Source organism: Danio rerio, chromosome 24 (assembly GCF_049306965.1).
Source record: "Danio rerio strain Tuebingen ecotype United States chromosome 24, GRCz12tu, whole genome shotgun sequence".
Classification (NCBI taxonomy): Eukaryota; Metazoa; Chordata; class Actinopteri; order Cypriniformes; family Danionidae; genus Danio; species Danio rerio.
Window position 1 is genome coordinate 27,840,677 of NC_133199.1, and position 26,350 is coordinate 27,867,026.

At 37.1% G+C, this 26,350-nt stretch overlaps 2 protein-coding genes and 1 long non-coding RNA gene across 3 annotated transcripts in view; 2 read left to right on the top strand and 1 right to left on the bottom strand.

Annotated features, from left to right (window-relative positions):
- Positions 1-12,392, top strand: part of pola1 (polymerase (DNA directed), alpha 1) — a 91,731-nt gene extending 79,339 nt beyond the window's left edge. Inside the window, exon 37 of the mRNA NM_001305464.1 lies at positions 11,503-12,392. Coding sequence (NP_001292393.1) covers positions 11,503-11,645 — 143 coding nt within the window. The 3' untranslated portion in view covers positions 11,646-12,392. The remainder of the gene's footprint in view (positions 1-11,502) is intronic.
- A 2,697-nt stretch (positions 12,393-15,089) lies between these two features.
- Positions 15,090-16,931, top strand: LOC141380702 (uncharacterized). Its single transcript, XR_012399393.1, has 2 exons — positions 15,090-16,464; positions 16,740-16,931. It is a non-coding gene; the product is annotated as an uncharacterized lncRNA (long non-coding RNA).
- On the bottom strand, positions 16,696-22,479 carry arxa (aristaless related homeobox a). Its single transcript, NM_131384.1, has 5 exons — positions 22,296-22,479; positions 21,161-21,710; positions 19,428-19,473; positions 17,637-17,962; positions 16,696-17,003 (listed from the first exon to the last, which is right to left on the bottom strand). The coding sequence occupies exons 1-5, from the start codon at positions 22,477-22,479 to the stop codon at positions 16,748-16,750; spliced, it is 1,362 nt and encodes a 453-aa protein (NP_571459.1). The 3' UTR covers positions 16,696-16,747.
- Positions 22,480-26,350: the final 3,871 nt, after the last annotated feature.

Here is a 26,350-nt window from a genome sequence, read left to right on the forward strand (position 1 = left end):
GCATGATTCGGTCAAAAATGAGAATCATGTTTTTTTGCTTAGATTCACGATTTTCTCCCGATTCTGTAGATGTAAAATAAGGTTAATATGAGTCGGCTATTATTTTTGTTCTCAAACATATGGTAAAATATTGAATATAATATCAAAATGAATATTAATTTTAGACCTATGTGTAGATCTACTGTTGGTTAAAATTCTACGTTTCGTATAGACTTGGAATGGTGGACTTGAACAGACTTTTATATTTGTCCTGGTTGTTAATTCACAGTAAGTGATGACATCAAAAAAAAAACTATTCTGAAGATGAATTATTATTTTTAAGACATCTGCTTGCAATCTGTTATTGACAATGTTATTAGACAATTATTTTTACTGGTAAAATGAGACATTTGTCATTATCAGATTCCCTCTTGCATTATATTCAGCATTATATAGGCTAGAGTAGTTATACTGACACTATTAAACATTTATTCTCATGCACAACACTGTGTTCACTATGAAAGAAGAAACATTAAATGCTTGTCAAAATCATAACTCTAAAAAGCCATGTGATCATTTGTATGATGTGCGCACTTTCTGTTTTACTTTCACTGCCGAGTGCGCTCACATCATCTTGGATGGGGTTAATTTGAAGAAAAAAAAAAACATATATGCAATGCATACTTCCTGCGCGGCTCCCAAACGATCGCTCTGTGCAGCAAACTAAACATTTTTTACAACTTTATAACCTATTGTTCACAGCCTATGCAGGTTCCGTTCACTTAAGTAGCCATCATCTTGGAAGCAAACAGTGCGTCAGCTCATGTGTGATTTTGGGGCCGCGAATACATCATTAAATTAGGAGAGAAATTACATTTTTGGGTGAATTTTACATTATTAATACAGTATGCTACATTTTTAACACCATTTGGAGTGTTTAAAACAATGTGAAGACGACCGCCTTAACGCTTCTATCCTGACCTTGCATATATAATTGGCTGAATCATAGGAATGCTAGATTAAGATCGAGTGTAGGGTCGAAATGAGATCGCGATCTTTTTCCAATTAAAGGTGCAGTAGGTGATCTACTTCAGAAACATGTTGTTGTGCTGGTTGAAAGTCTCTTCACAGTCCAAAAGTAATGATTACAGTAAATGATCTAAATGTGTTTATGTATTTTTATATTCTGGGTAAGGCATAAAACTAAAAAATGTGCATCCAATTAAATATTGTCGGGCTGACATCTACTATAGTTCCGATAAGTACCTTAAACTGTCTGTCAGCAAATGCAGATTTGAACTTCTGCGCATCTTTTTTCACGCGGATCCGCCATTCAAGCGTGCCTGCCTGCATGAGCGCCGCGCGTTCACGACACGTGCTGCGCATAAGAGACAATCACAAAAATCAAATGCTGAATTTTTTACAAATTCTGAATCAATATTAGAGTTAGTTTTGCATGCTGGAGGAAGGACGACATCTTAGCTGAAGTATTACTGTTAGGAAATGTTCTGTTTTAAAACTATTTTAGTTGGGCTAAGCTTATGTTAGATTTTGTTGTGTTATGAATGGCTTATATGCACCTATATTTTACAGTCTATGACATGCATAGGCGTGTTGTTCAGCCACTTAAATCTCCCGGCGAAGGATTGAACTATTTTCAGTTGTATAAGGGCCTTTTACAGCATCGATAATGCATGTTCTTATTTAGTTTAACAAGAAAACATCAGTAAATAAATAGCGCTATTCCGCTTAACCTGCTTTATTGAGCTGAAGTTGCTTTTATGTTCACATTGGTTCAATTTTGAACAATGACAGCCTTCCTTTACGATTTATCATGCTACTCTGAATATTCGCTCTGCAATAGCATGAAAAGTTGGCTTAGTAATAAATGTAATTCCTGCACGCCGCCGGCCAAACACTAATTACAGTTTTAACTGGCAAATGAGTTTTAACTGACATGAACTAGTGGGTTTTCTGCTGTTGTGACGCGGTGCGCACATCTGAGATTTCAGGAAGCGTGGCTTTGAATCACAGTCCCTCCCCGCTGTCCAAAGATAATATGCTAACCGGTTAGCGTTTTGGCAGATCACCTACTGCACCTTTAATCGTACAGCACTAATTGTGGGTACAGTACTGAGCGAAATCTTGGTGGCTATGTACTCTAGCTTTTCCTAAATATGTAAAATGGTAGAGAATTTGACTTCAGATCACTTTTTAAACACTGAAGTCTTTCCACCTTTAGGGCAAAAATAATTCAAATGCTCTGTGCCAATGCACAGTGGTTAGTGCATCAACACATGGTACTCCAGCAACGGGAGTTCGGTCCTATGCTGATCTTTTCTTTTCTCTGCTCCCCACACTTTCCATTGTATACTTTCTACTGTCCTATCAATTAAAAGTGAACCCCCCCTTAAAAAATTATATACAGTGCTCAGCATATATAAGTACATCCCTCACAAATCAATCTATTAAATTCATATTTTTAATAGGAAGCTTTACAATATTATATTAGTGGATCCACAATAGATTAGTCAGTACTGAAGCCAAATCTGCAGCTTATCTAACCAAATAACTTATGATAACGGTTCAAAAACTAATACCCAAATGTAAATGTTATAGAAAAATATTAAATACTAATAAAATAATAATAATCAAGAGAAGAAAAAAATAAATTTTGTTGAAGATTTGTAGGTTGTAATTTTTAATTTTTTGCAATATTTTGCTTAAATTTTATTGTATTTTAACTTCTGCATATGTTTGTTGACTAAAAGATTATTTGAATAAATATATCTGTTTAATAAATCTGTTTTGTTTAAATGCACCAAAATACATTGCCTATATTCACTGAGAAATGGATACAAATATTCATTTTCAAAATCACTCAATTATGATGAGCAATGTGTATGTATGTATATATATATATATATATATATATATATATATATATATATATATATATATATATATATATATATATATATATATATATGATATGTGGATATATGTCATCTGTAAATTGATGGTAATATTTATAATATTCCTTCGCCATATTTTGTTCTCTTGTAGGTAGCTTTATCAGTGTGATTCTAGACATAAAAAAGCAGATGCGGGTCACAACAGAGTATGAATGGTGAAATGGTAACATAAAAATCACCATGGAGGGTTGCATTTGCAGATCTTTCTGGAAGCTTGTTATGCTCCACCACCACAGTGTTTTGTTCAATGCATTTGCACCGATTACCAAAGCACGGTGAACAAAGGTAGAGGGCTGAGCGGTGGCCTGTTGCTGCTGTCGGCGATGGAAACGCTCAGGAGCGATAGTGGAATAAAGTACAGTTCAGAAAACTTTTAGCTGCCCTCTTCCCACACACACATCCACACACGCCTTCTCGTAATTTACCAACCACCTCCCCCTCACACCATGAGACATTTAGTGTCGTATCTGCCAGATTTTCTGTCTGTCTCTGATGACGGAGGAATTGCTTTTAAAGTGGGCATTATGCCAGACCAGCAGCACAATAGAAAAACCAATCTTCCCCCTATTCTGTCGGCTCCGCTGTTATTGTGGAGCTTTAGATAACTGGAGACGCACATTGCTGGTAGATTGAGCAAGAGAGAACCGTTTCTGCTGGACGCCGAGGCTGGAGGTTAGAAGTCTCCAGCTGTCTTCGGCCACGGTCACTGGAAGCCGTCTGCACAATGCAAAGGGGTGAATGAACCTTTTTTGGTCAGTCTGGGAAGTTAAGCCAGAAGTGGTGTTAACATTACACGCCGGCTTGATGGAGTTTGTTTGGACGGCTGCAATGTGCGCTCTCCGCCAATGGTGGTGCTATAGTTGAGCTCTGCTGGGATGCATTGCAGAGCTGTGATGGAGGAGGGCCGTGGTGAATTCATCCCTCTGTTGCTTGATGGTGAAATTGCTGGTCAGTGCTTTATCCATTTGCAGTCTTTTCCTCACTAGATTACCTGATTCCTTCAGAGAGGAAAGACTGATGGAAATTGGCCTCCCAACCCCCCTTCACACAAATACACACTTTCTTTCTCTTTCTCTCTCTCTATATCTCTCTCTCTCTCTCTCTCTCTCTCTCTCTCTCTCACTCACTCACTCACTCACACACACACACACACACAGGTAAAGGACAGAAAATTCTTTTTGTCAAGTATCTCTATCCAAGGAAATCACCAAAGAATGACCGTTCCTCTGCTTGTAACCGGTCTCTCTTACAGTCTTATTTACACCACCGGACACAACATAACCTCTGATCTGACCAGTGTTGTGTTAGTTACTGGAAATTAGGAATTACAGTTACTAGTTACTTTATTTAAAAAGTAACTCAATTACTTTATTGATAAATTACAGCAAAAAGTAATGCATTACTGTTAAAAGTAACTTTTAAGTTACTTTTCCAAAGAATATTTTTAATGCTCCCATTAATTCCCCTGTGTCAATTCAGTGCTGCATGAGGAATGCACTGTTGATCAACTTAAATAATTTGCATTCTCACAACTAAAAAAAGACAGACTTTAAATTAAAAAAGTAATTTTTAAAAACTAATTTTAAGTCAGACCAGCAGCACAAAAATGAAAATATCACAAGGTGATAAACCAGCTGAATAACAGAGTGGAGGAACTAAGATGTGAATTTGAATGCAAAAAAACGCAAGCAAGTTAACATTTTAGCAGTTCAGGTTCCCTCGTTCCTAGGTCAGTGTTTTTTTTTTCAATGGAATTTCAATTAAATCACTTAAATAAGGTTCGTGGCTAACACAAACTCAAGATACCTTCTACGACATAAAACACATCAGTTACTTCTCACTCTTTGATTTTTTAAATCGGTTATGCTTCTTTAAAAAGTTGGTTGTTGTCAAGTTGCTAAACAAGACTACAGGTGGTGTCGGAGACATTATATACGTCATCAAGCTGAACTGATCTGGAACTTAGCTCTCTTGCGTTTGGCATTTGGATTTGTCTGTGATTTAAGTATTTTCATGGATAGTATTTTATAGTTTGTAGTATTTGTCTAATTGGGAATACCTGTTGTGTGTAGATAATGACTTAACTTGTAAAGACCATCAAGGGAGATTAAGTTGTTGATCATTTATTTTATTTAAACAATATTATGAAGATACTGCTTACCAGTGCAGCTTGTCTCTGTTCTGCTCTCAGTAATGCAAACGTGTGAATAAATTTGTAAAAAATTCATGCATATCAACTGTCTCTTTATCGTGATCAATAGATTTTTCTGCGTTTTTTATTTTCATCTGAACACATTTAACTGTGTCATAACTGTAGTATTTACACTCCTTATAGCATATGTGGGCTGCTTTTCACTGTACTTTGTGACAAAAAGAATATTGAATGTTGATCTGTGTCCATGATGGAACTTGCAGGCATATAGACTTGTTCCTCATGTCTCATTTCTGTCGTCTGTTACTAAACAAAATGTATTTCCCATGTAAAAAAAACTATCAAAAATGCACGTATGTCTCTACAGATGTGTTTTGCGTGTTTATTTGTTTATAATATATAGTGTGGAGTATAATATAATAGACTGGAAGAGTAAATCTTTGTCATGGACCATATTTTTAAAAATAAGCTTGAAAATTTGTCTGTAGCTGTAACAGGCAAGCGTGCCGAAGGCGTTGTAGTCCGTTTATAGCCTAATGTTAGCTTTTAAAATCTTACGTTTTGTATTTAAGATCCAAAAGTGCTCAAAGTTGTATTTTCATGCGAGGATTATCCGGTTCGACAAAACGTGTAAGTGTAATGAACAGTGTTTGAACACAGAGCTTATTATTTGCAATCTTCGAAAAACCTAACGGGGAATCCTAAAATGTACAACATTAGTAATGGTTAATCAACGCATTTGCCTTTTTAAAATAATTTACACAATTAATCTTGTAAGTTTTATCATTTTTAAAGATATTGTCTTTTTTTATTAACTTTTCTGTCATTTATTTCTTATTTGCTGATTATTTTATTTATATGATGATTTTAACATATTATATAGTAATTTGATACACCTATCTAAAATGTTTTGTCATTCAAGTTTGCTTTAAACTTGAAAGAGAGAGAAGCTGATTTGACCTGTCAGTGGGTGCACATGGCTCCTGAATAGCATAAAAGAGAAATAGTGGATTTCTTTTTTATTTCAACACTCTTTTTTAATTTTACTTAGAAACTATATAACAGTGTCATAATAAATAAAATTATTGTTAAATTAAATAGTTTTCCTTGTCGCATATAGTTAACTATTTAAAGTTAACTATATACAGTTGAAATCTGAATTATTAACCACCACCCCCCCAACACACACACACAATTTCTGTTTAACGGAGAGAAGATTATTCTAAACATAATAGTTTTCATAACTCATTTATTTTATCTTGATAAAAAATTTACTGGATGTTTTTCAAGACACTTCTATACAGCTTAAAGTGACATTTAAAGGCTTAACTAGGTTAATTAGGTCAACTGGGCAGGTTAGGGTAATTAGGCAAGTAATTGTATAATAATGGTTTATTTAGTAGAAAATCAGATAAAAAATATTGCTTAAGGAAGGGGCTAATAATTTTGACCCTAAAATGGTTTTAAAAAGTTAAAAACTGCTTTTATTCTAGCCGAAATGAAACAAATAAGACTTTCTCCAGAAGAAAAAAATATTATCAGACATACTGTGAAAATTTTCGTGCTCTGTTAAACATTATTTGGGAAATATTTAAAAAAGAAAAAAAATTCAAGGGGGGGCTAATAATTCTGACTTCAACTGTATGTGATGTGGGTAAATTGTGCGTTTCAATCTGGATACCACCACAAGTATATTTGAAACCTGTGGAAAGCTCTGATATAAATACACACTGCTAATGAATTTCTAATGTATCATCTGGATTGAATATTAAAACTTTTTCTACGTTAAATTTTCACTGCATTCCTACATTCCTGTACTTCTGCCTAGAATAGCACTGCAAAGTCACATGAAGAAAATGTCTGTTTATTGCACTTCCAGACCTCACATTTTGGTCTAATTCTACATAGCTCACATCTACAGAGCCACTGGACTGGACCGAATCCAAAAGTCCCGTTTGACTGGTGATCCTCCTGTCCAGCTGGCTCTCAGAGTGTCTCTGCGAACGGATTATATCGCACACATGCATTGTGTCTGCACGCAGCATGCGTGGGGTGCTTTTTCTTTGTGTATATCGGCCACGTACGCATGTGAGAAATGAGAGACATTTAGATGCAGACTCGGAGTCTGATCTACATGTAAACCACAGTCCTCCGCCTGATTGCAGCTACTGAGTTAAATGTGGAGGCAATTTCATGCACGGCGGGAGTCCTTCCATAATAAAACAGTTTTTTTCCTTTTTTTTCCCACAGTTTTCAACAAAAATTAGATATCCCATATCAATGACTTCCAAATCATGTTGAACTCTGATTTCATTCTTTTCATGAAGAGCAATTCATAACGTCTTTTAGGCAAGCCCTTTTGCTCCCCTCCGTTCCATTTCCTCCCGCGCTCGCTCGGCATCCGTCGCTCTGCGTATCTCTTGCTCTTTCTAATTCGCTCTCGCTCTCTCTGCCTTGTCTCCTCTTAAGTGTGGGCAGTGTGATTATGTTCAGGCAGTAATGTAATTTCACTGCATTGATAAAATAGAAATTGTCCTTTATATGTGTACTGATAGTGCTCAATTTGCAGGCGAGCTCCTCGGCAACCTCTTCAGGGCACGACGCGCATGCCCTCCCTCAGCCCTCCTCCCCCACGCTCTGCCTGCCTTGAGCTGCTGGAAATCCACGGGTGCGATTGTCAAATCAATTATTCATTCTGTGCAATTACACTCGCACAAAGAACTTTTCTCTGCTCGGAATGATGATTAAATTAAAAGCTATTCCAGCTGCCTGATAACATCTAATAGAATATTCATAAGCAGCCCAAATGGAATGTATGATCCCCATTAACTTCATCATGCTCACTTAATTACATGCTTGTTATTGTATTTACACCTTGTTAGAGCACATGGAAGCTGATACACTCTCTCTCTCTCTCTCTCTCTCTCTCTGGACTGTCTTCTGCGTCCTCTCTCTCTCTCCTTTTCTCCGTTCTTTCTTTCTGCTGTCTGCTCACCTCTTCCCTCACTATCTCTTCACATCTTTTCTCCCTCTTAAAAATGCTATTTATTTTAAACGCGACCCCTGCCGGGCCGGGAGGGAACACGAGGTCTCTGACAACCTCTGTGGCTTTTAGGTTTCTTTTATACATTCTGCACACAGTGATTGAGGGAAGAGAATGAAGAAGAGGAGAGGAGAAAGAGGGAAAGAGAAGAGAGAGAAAAAAAATTATTTTCTCCCACCTTTCAAAAATGATGACATGATTGCTTTCCCTTGATCATGCATCATCATCTTTCTTCAGCCCCCACTTTTTTTTCTTTCTTTCTTTCCTCAGGTAAATAGTCCCGTTTTCCCTATTCCATGTGCCAGTGTTCTGTTTTCTTTCAGAGCCTTTCTTCTTCTGGAGGTAAAAATGTGCACACAATAATGGCAACCGGCTCCGCAGATGATGCGTTTGGAATACTATCCCCATTTTTGATGTCTCAGTTTGGCCATTTTCTGCGATTGACCTTTTTTCCCTTGTGGGGCGACTCTGAAACTGTTTCTGCTACACCTGCTAATGGAGATGGACTGTGATCGAGTCCACCAACAACATTTAAGGTGCACCTATCAAGCTTAAAAACACGAATTCACATTGCACATTTACATTTTCCCAAGATCCATGTTCATCTTGGCAGGATCTCCTCGTTCCCTTCAAAGCAACGACTTGCTTTTAACAAAAGTCTTTGGTTAAAGGCTTTTGATTCAGTCTGTGCTTCTTATTCAGTCCTTCCAGCCCGCCGGTGACTCCTCTATCGTCTCTATGGTATTGAAGGCCCTCCTGATGGGATAAATGACCTTAGATATCGACCCGATTGCGTGACCCCGTGGCCCCCTGGCAGAAGAGTCTATTTAGCTTGTGCAGACTCCAAGCCCCCTCTCGCCAGCGCTACACCCTCAAACTGCCTGGATTGCTGGTTCCTTATCGATTCTCAAAGACTTTCATTTGAAATGATACTTGATAGACCTCTCCAAGCACATGTCTGTGAGCATAGTTCGATATCATGACTGATATTTTTCTTTTTTCGTATCAGTTTTGATGGAGGTATGGATTCACTTCAGCCCTGTCTGCTGTCAGGGGCTCGTGTTATGTAGTAGGTGCGCATAGGTAGGAGTGAATAAAAATCTGATTGATATCTTTGCTAAACTGTAAGTTTTGACAAGCACCTGTATGGTTTCTAAAATAAGTACTTTAATAATCTTACTCTGAAAAACGTACATATGGGTCTAAAATATTATTTAAAAACTAGTTTTCTACGCATCGAACTACTCACTGATTCATATTTAAATCAATTTGGTATAATTTTTTATTATATTTATTCAGAATTATATTTATTATAATCTAATTTGTATTTGTGTTTTTTAATTTCCAAATCACACATTTGATTAATTCTTATGGGATCATTTACAATAGTTAGTGTGTACTTATCTTAATTAAATGTTTATTATTTTTTATTTGTTTTTAAATGGTTAAATTGTAGCTCTGAACTTTAATCTGAATTTCGCTGTCTCCTCTCCACCAATCAGCTGGTGTGTGGTGTGCGATCCAGGTGGATGCTGCACACTGGTGGTGGATGAGGAGATTCCCCCCATTGTGTGTAAAGCGCTTTGAGTGCCCAGAAAACCGCTATATAAATGTAAGGAATTATTATAATTATTATTATTAATAAATAATCTAGACATTAAGACCTTTAATATTATTAGTTACAACTAAAAGTCTTCATGAAATCAAAACCACATGATTTTGTTAGCTCACATCGGCAGTTTTGTGTTGAACATTTCACCTGTGCATGTCATTAAGAGAAATAAAATAGTTTGCTCTTGTAATCTTTAATTAAAATCTGACAATGCACTTCCTGTTGGTTTTCAGTTCAATTATCAGATAATGGGTGTGGCTAACAAACTTAACCACGCTGGTTCAACTATCAGTTTTGACAACAAACAGAATTGGTGAGCAAAAGGAATCTGTTAGGTTGTATCAGGGTATATGCGGAAGTATGCAGAAGGACTTTTTTGTCAGTAAGGTTACTGACAAAAGGAACTAGTAAGGGTCAAGCGATTCCGGTGAACTCTATGCCATTACAAAATCAGCAAGTTTAAGGTCTGTTTTCTTTAAAAATCTCCACTGGCTGAGTAATATACGCAATAAAACAAGCCACGCCCAGTGTTTTCATATTTAATATTCCATTGCTCTAGTAAGCACATTGAAAAAAAATAACAGTGGAAGCTTCCGGTTCATTGGGACTTAAATGTCTTATGACAGTCACTGTTTTTATTGTAATGTTTGTTTAAAGTAGTTGTTGTTGTTTTTTCTTTTTCAGTCCACAGTCTGTTAAGAAATTTTATTTTTATATTATATTTACAGAAAAATCATTTTATTTACTTAACAAGTACTCTTTTCTTGGCTTATGAGGCAATATTCTCTGTAAAACTACTTGTATTATATATATATATATTATTTATTTTTATTATATTCTAATGCAGCGGTTCTCAAACTTTTTTCATCAAGTACCACCTCAGAAAAAAATTGTCTCTCCAAGTACCACCAAAATGAGCAGTATTGAAATACAGTAGCGTAGTAGGCCCAGTAAAGCAGCTACAACTCTGCACAGTTAAAAAAACGTGGCAGATTACCTCAGAAATATAGGTTATATGTCATATATGGCATATTATATACATCATTTTCGATAAATTCTGAAATGTGTGTAGCATGTACATGACATATTTCATTCCTCCGCGTACCACTAAAAGAAAGCTTGCGTACCACTAGTGGTACACGTACCACAGTTTGAGAACCACTGTTCTAATGTATTTTTTGAATGCAATGTATTTTTTGATTACATTTCTTTGTTTTTCTTGTTTGCAGTCACAATATCAAAGCCAATATTGAATCTCAAAGCACCAAACACTGTGCACCAGTCTTCCCCAATATCTAGTTTAAATAGAATCAGCTTTTATTTGTTGGATGTATGCGTTTTTATTAATTGGTTGATTGATAAATGAAGTGAAAGTGGGTTTATAGATTGGAAAAAATAGTTTATTTTATTTTAATAGTTCAGTTTATTTTGATGGTCCATTAGAGTATTAGTAGACTGTCTGCTTAACATCTGTAGATACAGCTCCTTCAACAAGCATTTACCTGACTATAAGAAACTTTGCAAGTACATGTCAACTTACCCTAACAGTGAACTTATAATCTCTTGGGAATTAGTTGGCATGTTGATACAATGTAATTTAAATTCAACAAACAGACCATCAAAATAAAATGTGACCAAAAAATATTTTTATCATTTTATTTTTTGAACTGGCATGCGCGTCTTGATGTTTGTGGTCTGTCATCAAAATGTGTTTTAACATAATTTCTTGTTCTTTTTGCAGTAAAATTCAAGAGTAAAGAATGGAAAGAAGAAATGGAAGTGTACAAAAAGCTGAAGGGTGTAACAGACAACATCCTCGCCACCAGCGGATACTCTGAAGTCAACCTTGCCAAGCTTTTCCAGGCCTTTATAACCCTCAAGTAAAAAAACTGTCATTGAAGCAATCCTGGCTAATCAGATATAGCATAATATTTATGCATTTCTGCTCACCAACAGAAGCAATCTTCATCTTTTTAATTCCTGTCTGCTGTAAATACACCTTGCGATTTTGTGATCTATGCCATTTTCTAGCTCACTTGCCTTACATTTGTAATCCCAGGCAGCTTTTTTGTGTCTGACGGCTCGGACGTGAATTAAGGGCAAAGGTGACGAGCTCGCAGTCAATCTGCATGTAATCACCAAACCTTTCCATGTTTGAGCACCTGTCTCTTTCTCTAATCTGTGTTCTTGTGTCCCATCCCATTTAGCCTTTGTGCAGGTCTAATCGATGATGAATCTGTGGTAAAATGGCCATGATAAGGGGCTAAAGACTCTCAACGCAATCCCCCCCTCCCTGATAGCACCACACACACACACACACACTGGGGTTTTTAGAGATAACAATCAGGGGTAATGACAGGCAAGTTCATGGGGGGCTTGTAGCGGTTTTGAAGGGGCCTTAGTTCAGTAATGACTTCTCTACTACCCCCTTCATCCTTAACAGCACAGCAATTAGCCAATGATACAGAGGTAGCCAGTGATTTGTGGAGTTTTGAATGATTGAACTCAGCTCTCAGCTGGATTTATCACATCGTTCGCTGTGCGTCTTGCAGCTTTTCCATGTTTGTTGCTAATAAATAAGATTCTTAATTGGTTTTGATACGGAAATGTCAATAAAAGTATTTCATAACACTTTCACATTTCCTTTTTTTTCCCCTCCTCCCTCGTTGATTATTTTATTTCGCCGTGCTGCAGGGAGTGATGACATTTACACATTTGAAGAGGGCGAGTTAACTTCTCCAAATGGAAGGCTCCATTTTCAAGACCTGGAGAATGGCAAGCCAAGAGTGTGTGAAAGCGAGGAGATTAGTCCACTTAAATCGAGTCAGTTTTAAGAATGTGGTGCTTCACTCACTCATTCCATGTGTTTATAATGACAGTTAGACGATGTCTTAAACCATTTCATCAGATGTCAATTTCCATAAATGCCATGCTTGAAAAAAAAATCGCCTTAAACGGCTGCGACTAATGGCAGCGACCTTGGAGAGAGCGGCAACACTTAAGAGCTACTTTCTGTCTGCGACATGACAGACGGCATTGTAGGCCTTTGCCGTCTGTATTAACCACATATAGGCTTACATTTAGCTTAATGTAGGTAGTTCCCGAATGTTGTGTCGCACTTCTGCAAGATTATGATGTTGGTCTTTCATCAGGACATTCCTTTAAGTGTGAACGCGCTTTTGTCGTGCCCGCGGAGGCTGTTTTCAAACTGCTCCACTCAATGCAGACGAGGCTTTGCATTAATTTACCCCACTAAGCTAATAAGAATGATTCGTTTTTGTTATGCTAAGCTTTATTGCCTGTCTTTTTGACCAGAATGGTGGTGTTGAGCAAAGCGGTGGACAAGGTTCTCTTTGATGAGGGAATTAGTGGCCTATTCTTTCTCTATTATTCATGGCATCGCAGAATATGTAAGTACCCGTGGGTGTCAAAAGGAAAGCCGGCCCTATTGCAAAGTGCTCCTCTTGTTTCTCTGAATAGCAGGCTATGAGATGATAAACCGCTTAATACACTGGACTAATTGGATGAGGGTAAAAGAGACGAGGGAATTAAGGCACACCAAAAGGGGACAGGGTTCCAGTGGCCCGCCATTCAGCCCTTTTCACCGTGATTTCTTACTCTACTGCTCCAATAGGAGACGAGAGGCTCATCAAAGCGCCTTTAGTGCTTTCACCTTCCCCCGGTGTCTCGAGCTGTGGCGGGATGGAAAAGCGTGATTATTCGCTGGTTGTTGAAGCACAGCCCAGTGAGCTAAAATCAAGGGAATGCATGTGAAACGTTTTACCATGTGCTTTTGAATTGTTAATATATACTTAATTTGAAATGTTGTGCTTTTTGCCTATCGGTGGGTCTTTGTACCAAAAAAGTTGATTCATTTTGAATGGCTAAATTCTTAAAATACGACATCTGTGTCTACAAATTGGTAATGTTTAGCAAATAAGCACTTTTTTACATTTTGTGGGATTTTCTTTTGTTCTTTATTTTTTTTAAGTGCACGTTTAGAAAAAAAATACTTATTTGTAATAGTTGTGTACCCTTTTACCTTCTTAAAAGTTGGTAATGTTGTTTTAAATTTCTGAAAAACAACAAAAATGCCAAAATTATCTTTTAAATCACAAGTTTTGACAATACAGGGCTATTTTAATCAAATTATTATAATCATGGTCTGTTGAAAACCAAAATATGCCATTGCAGAAAATTATCAATACATTTTTTTGTTAAAGTTTTCTTCAAAACATAATGCAATGCACAATTACAAGGCAAAACTACTTTAATTTAAAAAAATCCTTAATATTAACAGTATTTTGTAAACTGTTTTATACACAATAAGAAGATAGTTAAAACATGTTTGTTCTAATAAGAACATTCTGGCATAACCTTCAGTATAACTAACTGTTCATGTTATTGATAAGCCTAATTCTAATAAATTTTTTAGCTTATGATACCACAATACAATTTATGAACACACAAAGCCATTTTTGTCTGAACAAAAATTAAATATGCACGCATTTGCTGGGATGACTTGACTTAGTGGCTGTTCCCAAACAGGTGTTTTTCCCACTTTGAGTGTATTTTGTGGTCAGCTCAGTACATTGCCAATGAATCATCTGCACACTCTCCATAAATAGAGAAGCAAATTTAGTCTTCACAAAGCCTATTTCTTCATTCATGCATTGTAAGAAAAGAGTTGAAGAAAAAAAAGTCGCCCTAAGCACTTCAGGTCAGTGCCTCTCCAATTGTGTCAAGCATTCCCCAGATATTAGGAGCAAATTGGTTTGCGATTCATTAATAATGTTCACAATAAGATTAAGGCATTCTGGAAAATCTCATAAAAATCCCAACAGAAGTGGGCTGCACGCTCCAGTGGTCCCTTCTACAAAAAGAGGAGAAAAAAAGTGTATGGCACCTCTCTTGGAGGTAGAAAATTGGTTTCCTTAATGCTCCTTTGAACATATTCTCGCATGCCAACATGTTTAATATGGACTTGCTTGCTAGAGAAGGGGGTATTTGAGAGACGAATTTGTTGGGCGTTATAGGAGCCCTGATCCCTTCACGCCTCCCAACCCGTCTTCATTTCGTCCGCTTCCATCTTCACTGATCCTGCTTGTTTGTGGCGTTATAATGAAACGGATTAGCGCGGGTAAAACAAGGAAAAGAGAAATCTTTACAGCGGCGCGCGCGATAAAGGAGAAAATTAATCCTTGAGGTAATTTCACGCGATTTGCTTCGACACCATGGACGGGTCAAATGGGCGAAAATGACTTTGTTTGAATGGAGCGCATTGATTGCTGTAATGGCATCGCTTCGCGCGTGAGACCCAACGGAGAGGGATTTGGGGGAATTAAATAAGGAATCCGAAAGAAAGACTTTTGATAAACTGCTTGTTACTTCATTAATGAGAAAGGGACTTAACGGAGTTGGGCATTTACAGATGTTGCGTCCAATTTAGCGCCTCTACAATTTGTGAGGCCTGCAACGGTTGAAATGGCGGAATAATTACAAGCCGCTTTGGTTAATAGAGGCGTAATGAATATATCATCTGAATCATTTAACATAAAGGTGTTGTTTTTGGTTATCTTTAATATAAATTACTCTCATCCGTTTATCGCAATCTGAAATAAGCAGCTCTTGGCACAGGAAACAAAATGTTTACTTCTCTGTATGATTGCAGTTTGTCACATACACTGCATCCTTGGGATAACTGATAAGTGACCACTTAAATTACCATTTTCTTATTAGCGACCGGACTCCCTACTGAATAATTCACCCAATAATTGCTCGTTTACTTTTATAAATAAGCTCTTATATCTTTTACATACAGAGATTAGTATGATTCGGGGTTTTTTTTTATATCGCAGCTATTCATGCATTTACAGTATTAAAAACTAACACGTCACTGATATAAAACCTCACAAATCATCTAACAATTTTGTCTAATTTTAAACCCTTGAAAACATTTTTCTCAAAAAGTTGAAAAAGCTAAAAAGAAAAAGACAATCTAGGTGTAAACCTTTTCCCCAGGTCATTTAAATTTAATTGGAATTAAGATGTAAATAATACAGAAGGGTTTATGTTTCACCAGTTTCGTTTATTTTCTCGAACTCGTCCCCCTGAACTTGTCAGGAAAAACTCTTCACTGAATAGCAAAACTTTCCGGTAAGGATTTCAAGCTCTCTAACCGGGCAGACATAAATAATCATCTAAAAATCTAAAATCTGAATCAAACGAACAGAGGATGAATCTACGTGAAACCATTCCTACAGTACTACACCGAGAGCATATTCTCAAAACATCTTTTCAAATAAACTATTGTTTTTTTTCTTGTCATTTGCCCCCCTTTTCGTTGCTTTTTTTATTAAACAGAGCTATATATACAGGATACCCTTAACAGATCAGTAAACAGGCTAAAGTTTAGATTTTCACATTGTTCATCCTTAAACAAAGCATTTCTTTTTCATTATTATTTTTTTTCTCCTAAATATCATATTTAACATAAGAGTGGGAAACAAACAGAAAGTAAAGCTGTAGTATTCGTTTTTTCAGAAATGTGCCAATATTGAGGCCAAACGTGAATGGACATGGTTCGAGATGGGTAGCAGTTTGTGGCATTTCCCTTTGGCATATTGACCCATCTCTGCTTCAGCACTGAGAGAAGACTAGGAAGAAATGAGTCCATGTGTGTATTGCAGTGTAGTTCTTCTCTGTAAGTGTATATAGTCTTTTAACACATTTGACCCAAAACACTGGTTACCAATCACAGCCTCCCTAACTTTACCATCTGAGGTGCCTACATTACACTCAGAAAGGTTTTGAAACATGTTTGGTGCACTGTATAAAATTTAGTGATGACGTCCTGGGAGGTGCTGTGATTTGGTGAGGACTCCAATGTCAGATGGGTCTCCAGTGTGCTAGTGCTATATGGATTTGGTCGTGCTTTTTGTTGAGATGGTTTCTTTAATCATTTGTTTTGTTTTTAAGGAGAAGGATCAGCACACTTCTTTCCCTGCAGTGCCGGACGGCAGGATGTTGAGTTGGGTCAATTGGGCCGAATGTTCCTTTGCTTTGAGACGCAGAGCTGCAATGCTGGATGCCCTGCGGTCGGCGGCTGTAGAGGATGAGGAAGAAGGTGGTTCTGGGAGGGCTGCTGATGGCTGCACTGGACTCTCCACTGGTGGTGCAGTTTGGCGCAAGAGAGCGGCCGCTGTGGAAGCACTGGTCAGAGGACCCATACTTGAGAAGAGTCTAAACAAGGAGAGAAAGGTTCTGTGATGCGGAGTATTGTACTCATACATTCATATACTCTAACAAGTGATTAAACAATTTGTTTTGGGGTACAAAATAAGACCCAATGCATTTAAAATAGGACTATTGTCATTTACTTTATATAGCAATTCAATGTATCATAGAAAATATGGAATATTAAGGTGTTTTACAGGGTAAAATGTATATTTCAGTTTTCCTAATTTAATGCAAAGTAAGAAAACTTTGATCCTACTTTAATTCTTAAAAATGAAGCTTCCAAAAGATTTCATGGTATTGTGATAAATATTTTGGGTTCCCCAAAAACCTTCTAGTGAACAGTTTTTAAAATAATCACATTTTAGCAAAGAACAATTTTTCCACTATAAATACATTTTGCTTGATGGAAAGGTAAGATGTTACAGGTTCCTTACAGAACCATCAATGCCAGAAAAGGCACCTTTTAACATTCATAAAACTACTGTGATCATAAAAGATTCTTCAGGATTTAAAAAAAAACAGTTATTTACACTGAAAAAGGTTCTCCGATAAACCTATAATAGTTCTTATATGGCATTACTGTGAAATGTATAATTAGAACATCTTGACTGATATTGTGACAGCAAATGATTTTACCTGCCAAAAGTGGGTCCAATGAAGGCTGGATGCCTGAACATTGCTGTGCCCAGGAAGGTTCCAAGGCCAAGGGGTGTGGCAGGAGGGAGGGCGGAGCTATTTGGGGGTGGGGCCAGGCCTGGAAACGCAGCAGCAGCTGCTGCTGCAGCGGTCCATGCTGACTCCAGAGCTGGGTGAGGGTGAGGTGGGAAGGGTCCTCCTTCCAGGTAATGACTCAAGGGGTGAGCAGCTGCCAGCGGCCCAGGAAAAGGCAGGCCTGTGGGGTGAGCCTGAACACCTGCCTTTTCACGTTTCCTCCACTTTGCCCTTCGGTTCTGAAACCAAACCTAAAGATGGGAAAGAAACATCATTAAAGCCCAAACTCTACTGTTTTAAGATGCATGCATCTAATTGTACTTTCACCCAAACATTATGTGCTTGGCTTGAAGTTAGGGACATGCCTAAATAGCTGGCCTTGAGAAGTTGAAAAATGATCCAGGGCCATTAATATTCCACCTGACAGCCTGTATGGTCATTTAAGCATGAGCTTGTCGCTCTTGTTCATGTGCAATATTTGGTTCGCTTTAATGAGGTGACAAATAGGCTGGAAGTCAAGGGTAATTACATGGCCCCAAACTTACGGTCTGTTACCCTAACTTTGCTAATTAAAATCTGGTTCGGCAGAGGAAAAAATGGGGTGGAGCGTGGTAATTAAGAGCCGTGTTAACAAAAGATGTGGGAATAACAGCTGAATGGCATCCAATAACAATTAATGCATTTTAAATTAAATTCCCCCAAATGTTGGTTGCTTCCAAGAGGCTATTTAACTTTCCCACGATCCCCCTGGTATCCCTCTAAACCCCACCAGGTTGTGGTACAAGAACATGACCTGCAGACAGGGACTTCAATAATGAAGGAAAAGTGTCAACAGACGAAGCAACAAGGACCTTGGCCCCTCTCACATGCTTCAAAACCCGGCCCCTGGGGCATTTATTAGCTTTATCACCTCCTGATCGAGCCTGTTAAGTGATTTGTTCTCCCACATCTCCAAATTGACATCTGTTGTTTTACACGGCCAATAACCCTGGTAGCTTCCTCATGTTTGCACTGTCTCTTTGGTTATGAGAGTTGGGTTTGAACATGCGAGCCACGCTTTGAATAGAGAAAGGAGGGGTGGCAAACACCCTTAATAGTCTCTCACTCGTTCCAAGTGCAAAGCATCGGATCAATGCCGGTCTATTGCAATCACAAAATGGGAAATCAAATAGCATTATCCCCCCTGCCCCTCCCTCTCCCCCGCGCCGGCGATGAGAATTCAAACACCATTTTCTCCCTGGAATAGCAGTGTTTGCTCTCTCGCTAAGTGCGCTTTTATGAATCAGGGGCGTCTGTGTAATTGCCGCTAAAATGTTCGCTCTATTGTGTATAATAACTTTCGATAACAGGAAAGACCTTGCCATGACGTACAGGGTCATTTAACCAAGTTTACGATTGTCACTTTAAAATGAAATTAAATATAGACCATTAGCTATATTGTCTTAACGTCTACAAGTAAGCAAATTGCAAGAATTTCGCAGGCTCACATCATTTAGTTAATCTTTACCTTCAAAATGTCGACAAGTTGTCATATTATAGGTAATTTCTCTCAATTCTCAGCAATTTAAATCCTTTTAACAGGTGAATGCAGTCAAGGTTCTCGACTGTGTTTTATACAGTACGCGTTAATATTATTGCGCATTTAAATTCGATCTATTTTGCAGCGTTTTATTTTTGTGCTAAAGAAAGAAAGAACAAAGTAGACTAGGCACTCACTTGAACGCGCGCTTCTGTCAGATCCAGCCTCATCGCGAGCTCCTCTCTGGAAAAGAAAATATAGATCCTCAAAATATGTGCAAGGATATTTTTTTCTTCACAAACACCGTAAGAAAACAGATTTTGCCTAAATTGTCAGAAACCTAGGAAAGCAATTTGGGGCTGATGAGAATCGAACGGATAACTTGTACGTTTTTCATAATGGCTCGTTTCGTTGGGCGAGGCTTTAGTGCAGTGACTGTAACAACATAATGATGGAAATAATGGCATCTAGACTATTATACGACAATTGCGCATTTACTGAAAATATACCTGGCTAAATTTATGACAATTATCTAGCACGTCAATATAAACATCGATAGGCTATTTCATGATCAACAACGAACATTTTGGTTAAAGAAAAACGGTCCACGGGTAAATTTGTCATTAGGCAGACTGTTGATTTTTAGATTTAATAGACTTATGTTGTTTGGCATATTGATTCATTTTCTTTCATGCAACGTGACTGTACGAATACCGAATACATGTGGGGCAATATTTAAAAAAATGAAATAGCCTAAATCTTTATGATATATATTTTCATCAACTACCAATTCCATTCTAAAGTAAGAACATGAATTGCACAAGATTTAATAATAAAAAGAATAACTAAAAAGTAAAATGTTAAATGCATAACAAGTAAAGACACAATACCACTTCAAAATGCACTTCAAAAAGGCCTATTATTATTGTTGTTGTTTTTTCAAACAAAATAATAATAATAACTATAATTATAATAATAATTGTTGATAAAGCGGTTGTATTTCACAGTTGGTCTGGTCGATTCTTCTCTGCCATCCCATGAACCTAAATAAGCATTTTAATGACATTTTAAATGAGCCCAAAACTCCAACAACAGCCACACTTAAATAAGTTAATAAATCTATTATTTTGTTTATTTCTGAATGTGAAGTAGAATAGGCCTACGATTGACCACGAGCTCTTTAAATGCCCACATATTTATTTTGATTATAACGAATGCTCATAGAGAATAAGATGAGAAAACAGACGTAAAAATAATCAAAAATACACTACATTTCAGTCACTAGTTTTTGTTCTAATAATATAGGCCATAGGCCCACAAAATTGTACGCTTGTCGTAACCCCGATTTAATGTAAATCTATTAACCGGTGTTATTTCATTTCTTGGAAAGAGAAGCAGAATTAAATCCCTTTCATAAAGAATAAACGTAACTATTAAAATGCGTTTAAATATTGTTTCCTTCAAATATTTTGTTTCATTAATCCAACCTTTTTGAAATTACCAATGCTTACATCGTTTACTATTTTTTATTAATATATACAGAGGATTTTGTATTTGTGCTTTTAACGTTTTAAATGTTTAATTCATATAACCGTTACTTATACGTTTAGTTTTACAAATGATAAATTATTCTGAATAAAAAAATTACACTACAGCAATTCAGCTGCAGTTTAAATTAATGTTCTCTTTGTTAAAAATAAATACGGATCTGAATGTCAAAAAGTTGGTGGGGTTTTTACGTTTTTTAAATCTACATTTAGAAAAAAATGTCAATGAAATATCTTTCACATTTTTCAGGCATGCAATTTTTTATACAAACAGTATTTGTCTGCCATCGTTGTAGCCAAATATGTATCACAAAACTGCAGATTCTGTCCAAACCTTCTTTGAATAAACCGCGTAAAAAAGCTATACTATGCGTCATATTTACCTGGTGAACACATCGGGGTAGTGTGTTTTCTGGAAGGCCCTCTCCAGCTCCTCCAGCTGATAGCTGGTGAAGGTAGTCCTGTATCTTCTCTGCTTCCGTTTAAGCATCCCTTCCTCCGAGTCGCTGCCGGCCGACAGACACACACTGTCCTCTCCATCTTTTACATCCCCATCGTTGTGTAAGCTCTCTTCATCCTTGGGAGACAGACTGTTGTCTCCGCACGCCTCCTCTTTGACTACATCCTCTTCAAACTTCAGGGTGCTGAGCTCCACCAGCTCCTGCGCCATGTGTTCGGGACTCTGGCCTTCATCACTCTGGCTGAACGGCGCGTTTTCTCTGTACGACTTGCTACGGCTGATGCTGACTTGAGGCGCTTGGCTGATTTTGAGACTCTCGCAGGCTTGGTCCAGCAGTCTCTCCCTCTCACCCTTTTCTAGGTGCTCGTGAAACCCCCTCCCGGAGTCCAGGTACTTCCCACCAGGGCCGTAGAGCCGGCGCAATTTGGGCGGCAGGTGCATGTCCGAGTCAAACGAATTCTCTTTGGAGGTGACTAGAAAAATAAAGAATAGCGTATTTTTAAATGCACCAATTAAACATTTTAAATGTACATATTATATGCATGCATTTAAAGTACTTTTAGGACTGTTATAATGCAAAATATATGTCTTATAAATATGGCCTACGTTTTTATTTAGTTTCCTATATTGGTGCCTAGGCTAAGCACTGATACAATGCATTATATATATATATATATATATATATATATATATATATATATATATATATATATATATATATATATGCTATTTATTACTTCTGTTTTGTGCTTTTTTCTATGGGCTACCTTAATATGCAATATTGTTTCTGACCATCGTTTTTTATGGAGTTTAAAAAGATTGTCAAATGGCATAATCAAGTTATTGCAATAACGCGTTTCAAGATTGTTCGGTCTTATTCTTTATTTAGAGAGGTTTTTAAAACTTTGTTTTTCTTTACACTCAGATGCGCTCCAAGTGTTGCTTTTTACATTGTTTCTGTAGACTTCTACACACGTTGTAGTTAAACATGCACGAAATCAGTAATGTCGCATTTGTTTTACAGCGTAAAGCGTAGAAACCGCGAGAAAGGGGCTTACCTTCGGTTGTCATTTCGTGGTCCGGTCTGACGGGTGCTGGTAAACTTTGCGCTCCCAGTTGTCTGACTTTACAGGGGCTTCTTCTGCCCAGTATACTGTCTATGCAGTAGGAAGAAAGCACGGTGGGCGACTTGCTTTTACATTCGCTCCGATCGCGGCTATCGTCGTCGTACTGACTGCTCATGTTTGTATCGTCCTCAGTCGTGCTCGAGTGGGTGACTGTTACTCTCTCTCGCACTGTATCTGAAACGTCTCTCTTGCCTATCCCACCCTGGCCGCTAATGCCATATGCACTGATCCGGAGTAGCTCCGCTCTCCATTCTGTTGCATTGACGTGTAACGCAAATCTGATTGGCTCCCAAGGGAACAAGGGGGATCTTTATATATTTTTCTATTAAAGTTAAACGGTATGAACTCAGCGCATGTTATAATGGATTACTGAAGTTACCGAAAAAGCACCTCCACATTTAGACTGAAATTAGATTAATATGATGACTAAATGGATGTAGATATCTAAAATCTCAGAATTTAAATAAACTTATTTATCTAAACAAGTGTCAAAGCATATTTTGAAACACTTTTTAGGTGTTTTTATTTTTTAATAATAATAATAATATACTTCACATAATTAATCGTACAAAATCTTAAATATATAATATATGTTAAAATAAATCAAAATAACATAGGTTATTTAGTATTAAAGATAAATTAAAAGAGTATCTTGATCTTGCTTTTTAGTACTGCTGTTTTTATCATTGCATAATCTTTACATTATTGTATACTCTTGCGCCATCCGGTTTTGGTCTTGTCTTGTTTTCTTTTGTCTAATATTGGTCGTTCTGTCAATCTCTCTGTGGTGTGATATTATTTGGTGTTATTTTACTCTCTGAGCCATAGTCATTTCAAGAAGGAGCCACAGCAAATTTAGAATAGAGGTAAGGCCTGACCGGGTGCATGGTTCACCTGGTTCTCCTGTGCGTGTATACACACACCTAGGCCTAATTGCCTGTCCTCAGAGTGAAGCGATCAGATAGCCATAGATGATTGACTTAAAAAGTGAGGGTGGTGATAATAGGCCGCTGAGAGCGTACTGCAGGCAACTAGACTCCAGAAGACCGGAGAGACAGATTGAGAATGTAATTTTAAATGAAAGTCTATTTAACCTGCTGCGGATGGCGTGACCCTATGCGCCGCTCAGACCTATCAATGTTAAAAGGATCATTTTCACAATTCAATCCCAAACTTGCAACGAATGTGCAATTTACTCTCTCCTCTTCATAGGTTATATGATTCTGCTCTGGTACTGACTGAAATTAGGCTCGTGAAAATACTGTATGTGAGAATGCTTAAGAGCACGAGTAAAAGTTTGATGTTTAGCCTCAATGAAACATTGGGATATCAGCGCTTTATCATTATGTAAAACAACATGTATTAAAATAGATAAATAAATTGTTTTTATTAGCATTGACGATTCTAATAAAAAAGAATAAATAACTTATATAAGTGCATGGAACCCACAAAATAGTGGAGAACGGTTCTGTTGGTCATTAACTCTTTAACCGCCTCCTCAACCAAATGGTTGACCATATTTTGACTGTTTTAAAGAATGACTGTTTTAAATAATGGTTTAAACACACAGCCTGGTTGGTTTACAATAAAACTAAACAAACATAGCCCCGTTGCACTACTACACTTGGTTTTGGTTTTATTGTTAAAAAAACAAACAAGAAAACATGTTAAATGAGAATCTAAAAATTGGCATACTTTAATTGGCATATGGCATACTTAAAAAAATAAGGACGATTTTGTAGTTTTAAAATGTTTTGTTTTGATTAGGTTTTGAAATATATTAGTCTTACACTTCATATTTTCAGATTTTTCATAGTTAGTGTATTAATTACGTAGTACTTTTACCATAAATCGACAGTCTTATCAACCATTTGTTAGAGGCTGATATTTCAGAAATTATATGATGTTGAAAAAAAATCATTGAGTGTATTAACTAGCAAATTTGGGAGTTAAAATACAAAATTTTATTAAGTTTATTAAAAAAGATTTAATTAAGACCTTTTACATTCTGTAAAAGTTAATTATATTTTTCCTGTTTTTTCCTGCATGTAAATAAAAAGTAGTTATTTAAAGAGCTTTTCATTTAAAAACTTCTTTCTGTGTCATCAAAATCATCTTTTGCTATCTTTATTTTTTAAAGTGTATAAACAATCCAAGAGACTTTATTTTTTCCTGAAACTTCAGCACCAACTAAGCAGATCAACAGAACAGAGTAATGACAATAATAACAATATAAGACATTTTTCCTCGTTCCCAAACAGCCGCGTAATGCAGACGGGTATTTAAAGTCGCTATGTAATTTGGGGGCACAATTTGATTCATTTATACGCGCTCTGTTATTAACCCAAGAAAAGAAATGTCAGGGACTATTACCGCCAGCAGGACATCCGCGCTTTGTTTAAATGCACTAATTACACGCACGCATTTGAAAAAAATGCGCAATTTTCCCATATTCAGTCCTGAGTCTATTTAGCGCTCTACGTGCGGGCAGGCAAGCTGTTAGTGGGTGCCAGTCAGTTTCACGCTCCTCTATTACCCGATACCACAGTGTGTCATATTTTCACAACAGCCTAACTTGATAATTTCTACAATCGTCTTCTGTTTTGCAGGGTTTACATGGCCCATAATACGTTGGGTTTTGGCTACGCTTACGCAAACCACCCCTTGTTCCGAAAACAAGACGCTTTTTTTCCCTCAAACAGTAAGTAACAGTACATGACACTTACTTTATATCGTTTCGGTGATGTTATACCAACAGCTCAACAGCTGTGTCTGAATCCCTAAAGTAGACCCTGGCTATCATTCCCAAGTTTTCAAGCAGCGCCATCTCCTGGTGTTAACAACAGCAGTCATCAAGGCAAATGTAAGTCAGTTGAGCAAAAAAAAAAAAAAAAAAAAGAAAAAGAAAAAAAAAGAAAGAAAGAAAAGGAGAACTGCATCATTATTGAAGCATTTTTAAATCATCAGCTGTAACTCATGTGGAAGGTTTCCGCCACACTTCGTCTATTAGACATCTTATAATCGCTAAAGACAGATTGGCTAACAAGACTAATCTTGGGCTGTCAGTGAAAATATAATAGACAACGAAAGATTAGCCCAAAACTAGACTAGTCAAATATACAGTTTAGACAGACTTTATATGTCATTAATTTATGTTTATTTTATGACTAGTCTAGTTTTGCCTATTCTTAGACGTCTATTAGATTTTCACTGACAGGCCAAATTTCTAAACTAAATGTTGGACATCTTTTAAAAACATTTTTTTTATCTATCTATCTATCTATCTATCTATCTATCTATCTATCTATCTATCTATCTATCTATCTATCTATCTATCTATCTATCTATCTATCTATCTATCTATCTATCGTCTGTCTGTCTGTCTGTCTGTCTGTCTGTCTGTCTGTCGTCTGTCTGTCTGTCTGTCTGTCTGTCTGTCTGTCTGTCTGTCTGTCCCAAAACAAAAACGAGCAGGAAGGTTCAGGTTATTAATTAGTTGGCGTTGAGGTTACTGTGCGGTTTAGCGGCTCAGTGTTGAATTTAGGAGCCACACTGATGACAGTTCTGCTCCAGAGGTGGTGTGTCTTCATTCCTGTTGCTGTGACTTAATTGGATGCTGCTCTGCTTGAAAGGGCGAACAAAAAGACGTGCTCTCAGACGCGCGCGTAAGCAAAGTTAATTAGTGGTTATTAACACCACGCATAATGAGAGCGCGAGGGAGTCAATTTAATGACTTTGTTAGCTTAAGTTTAGAATGACAGTCGATGATCGGAACAACAATAGCAATCTAGAACGCAATGATCATCTGTAATTTTCAACAGTAATACGCACTAATAAAAACAAAAGGACTCTAATTTTGTTCAACTGACTCGATAATTTGAATTTATTTAAAAAGGAGGGAGAGAAAAGGGAAGGAAAAGACAACTCAAACATTTTATCCAAAGATTATCTTGTCCTTGAAGACACAAGTAAATAGGATCACAATT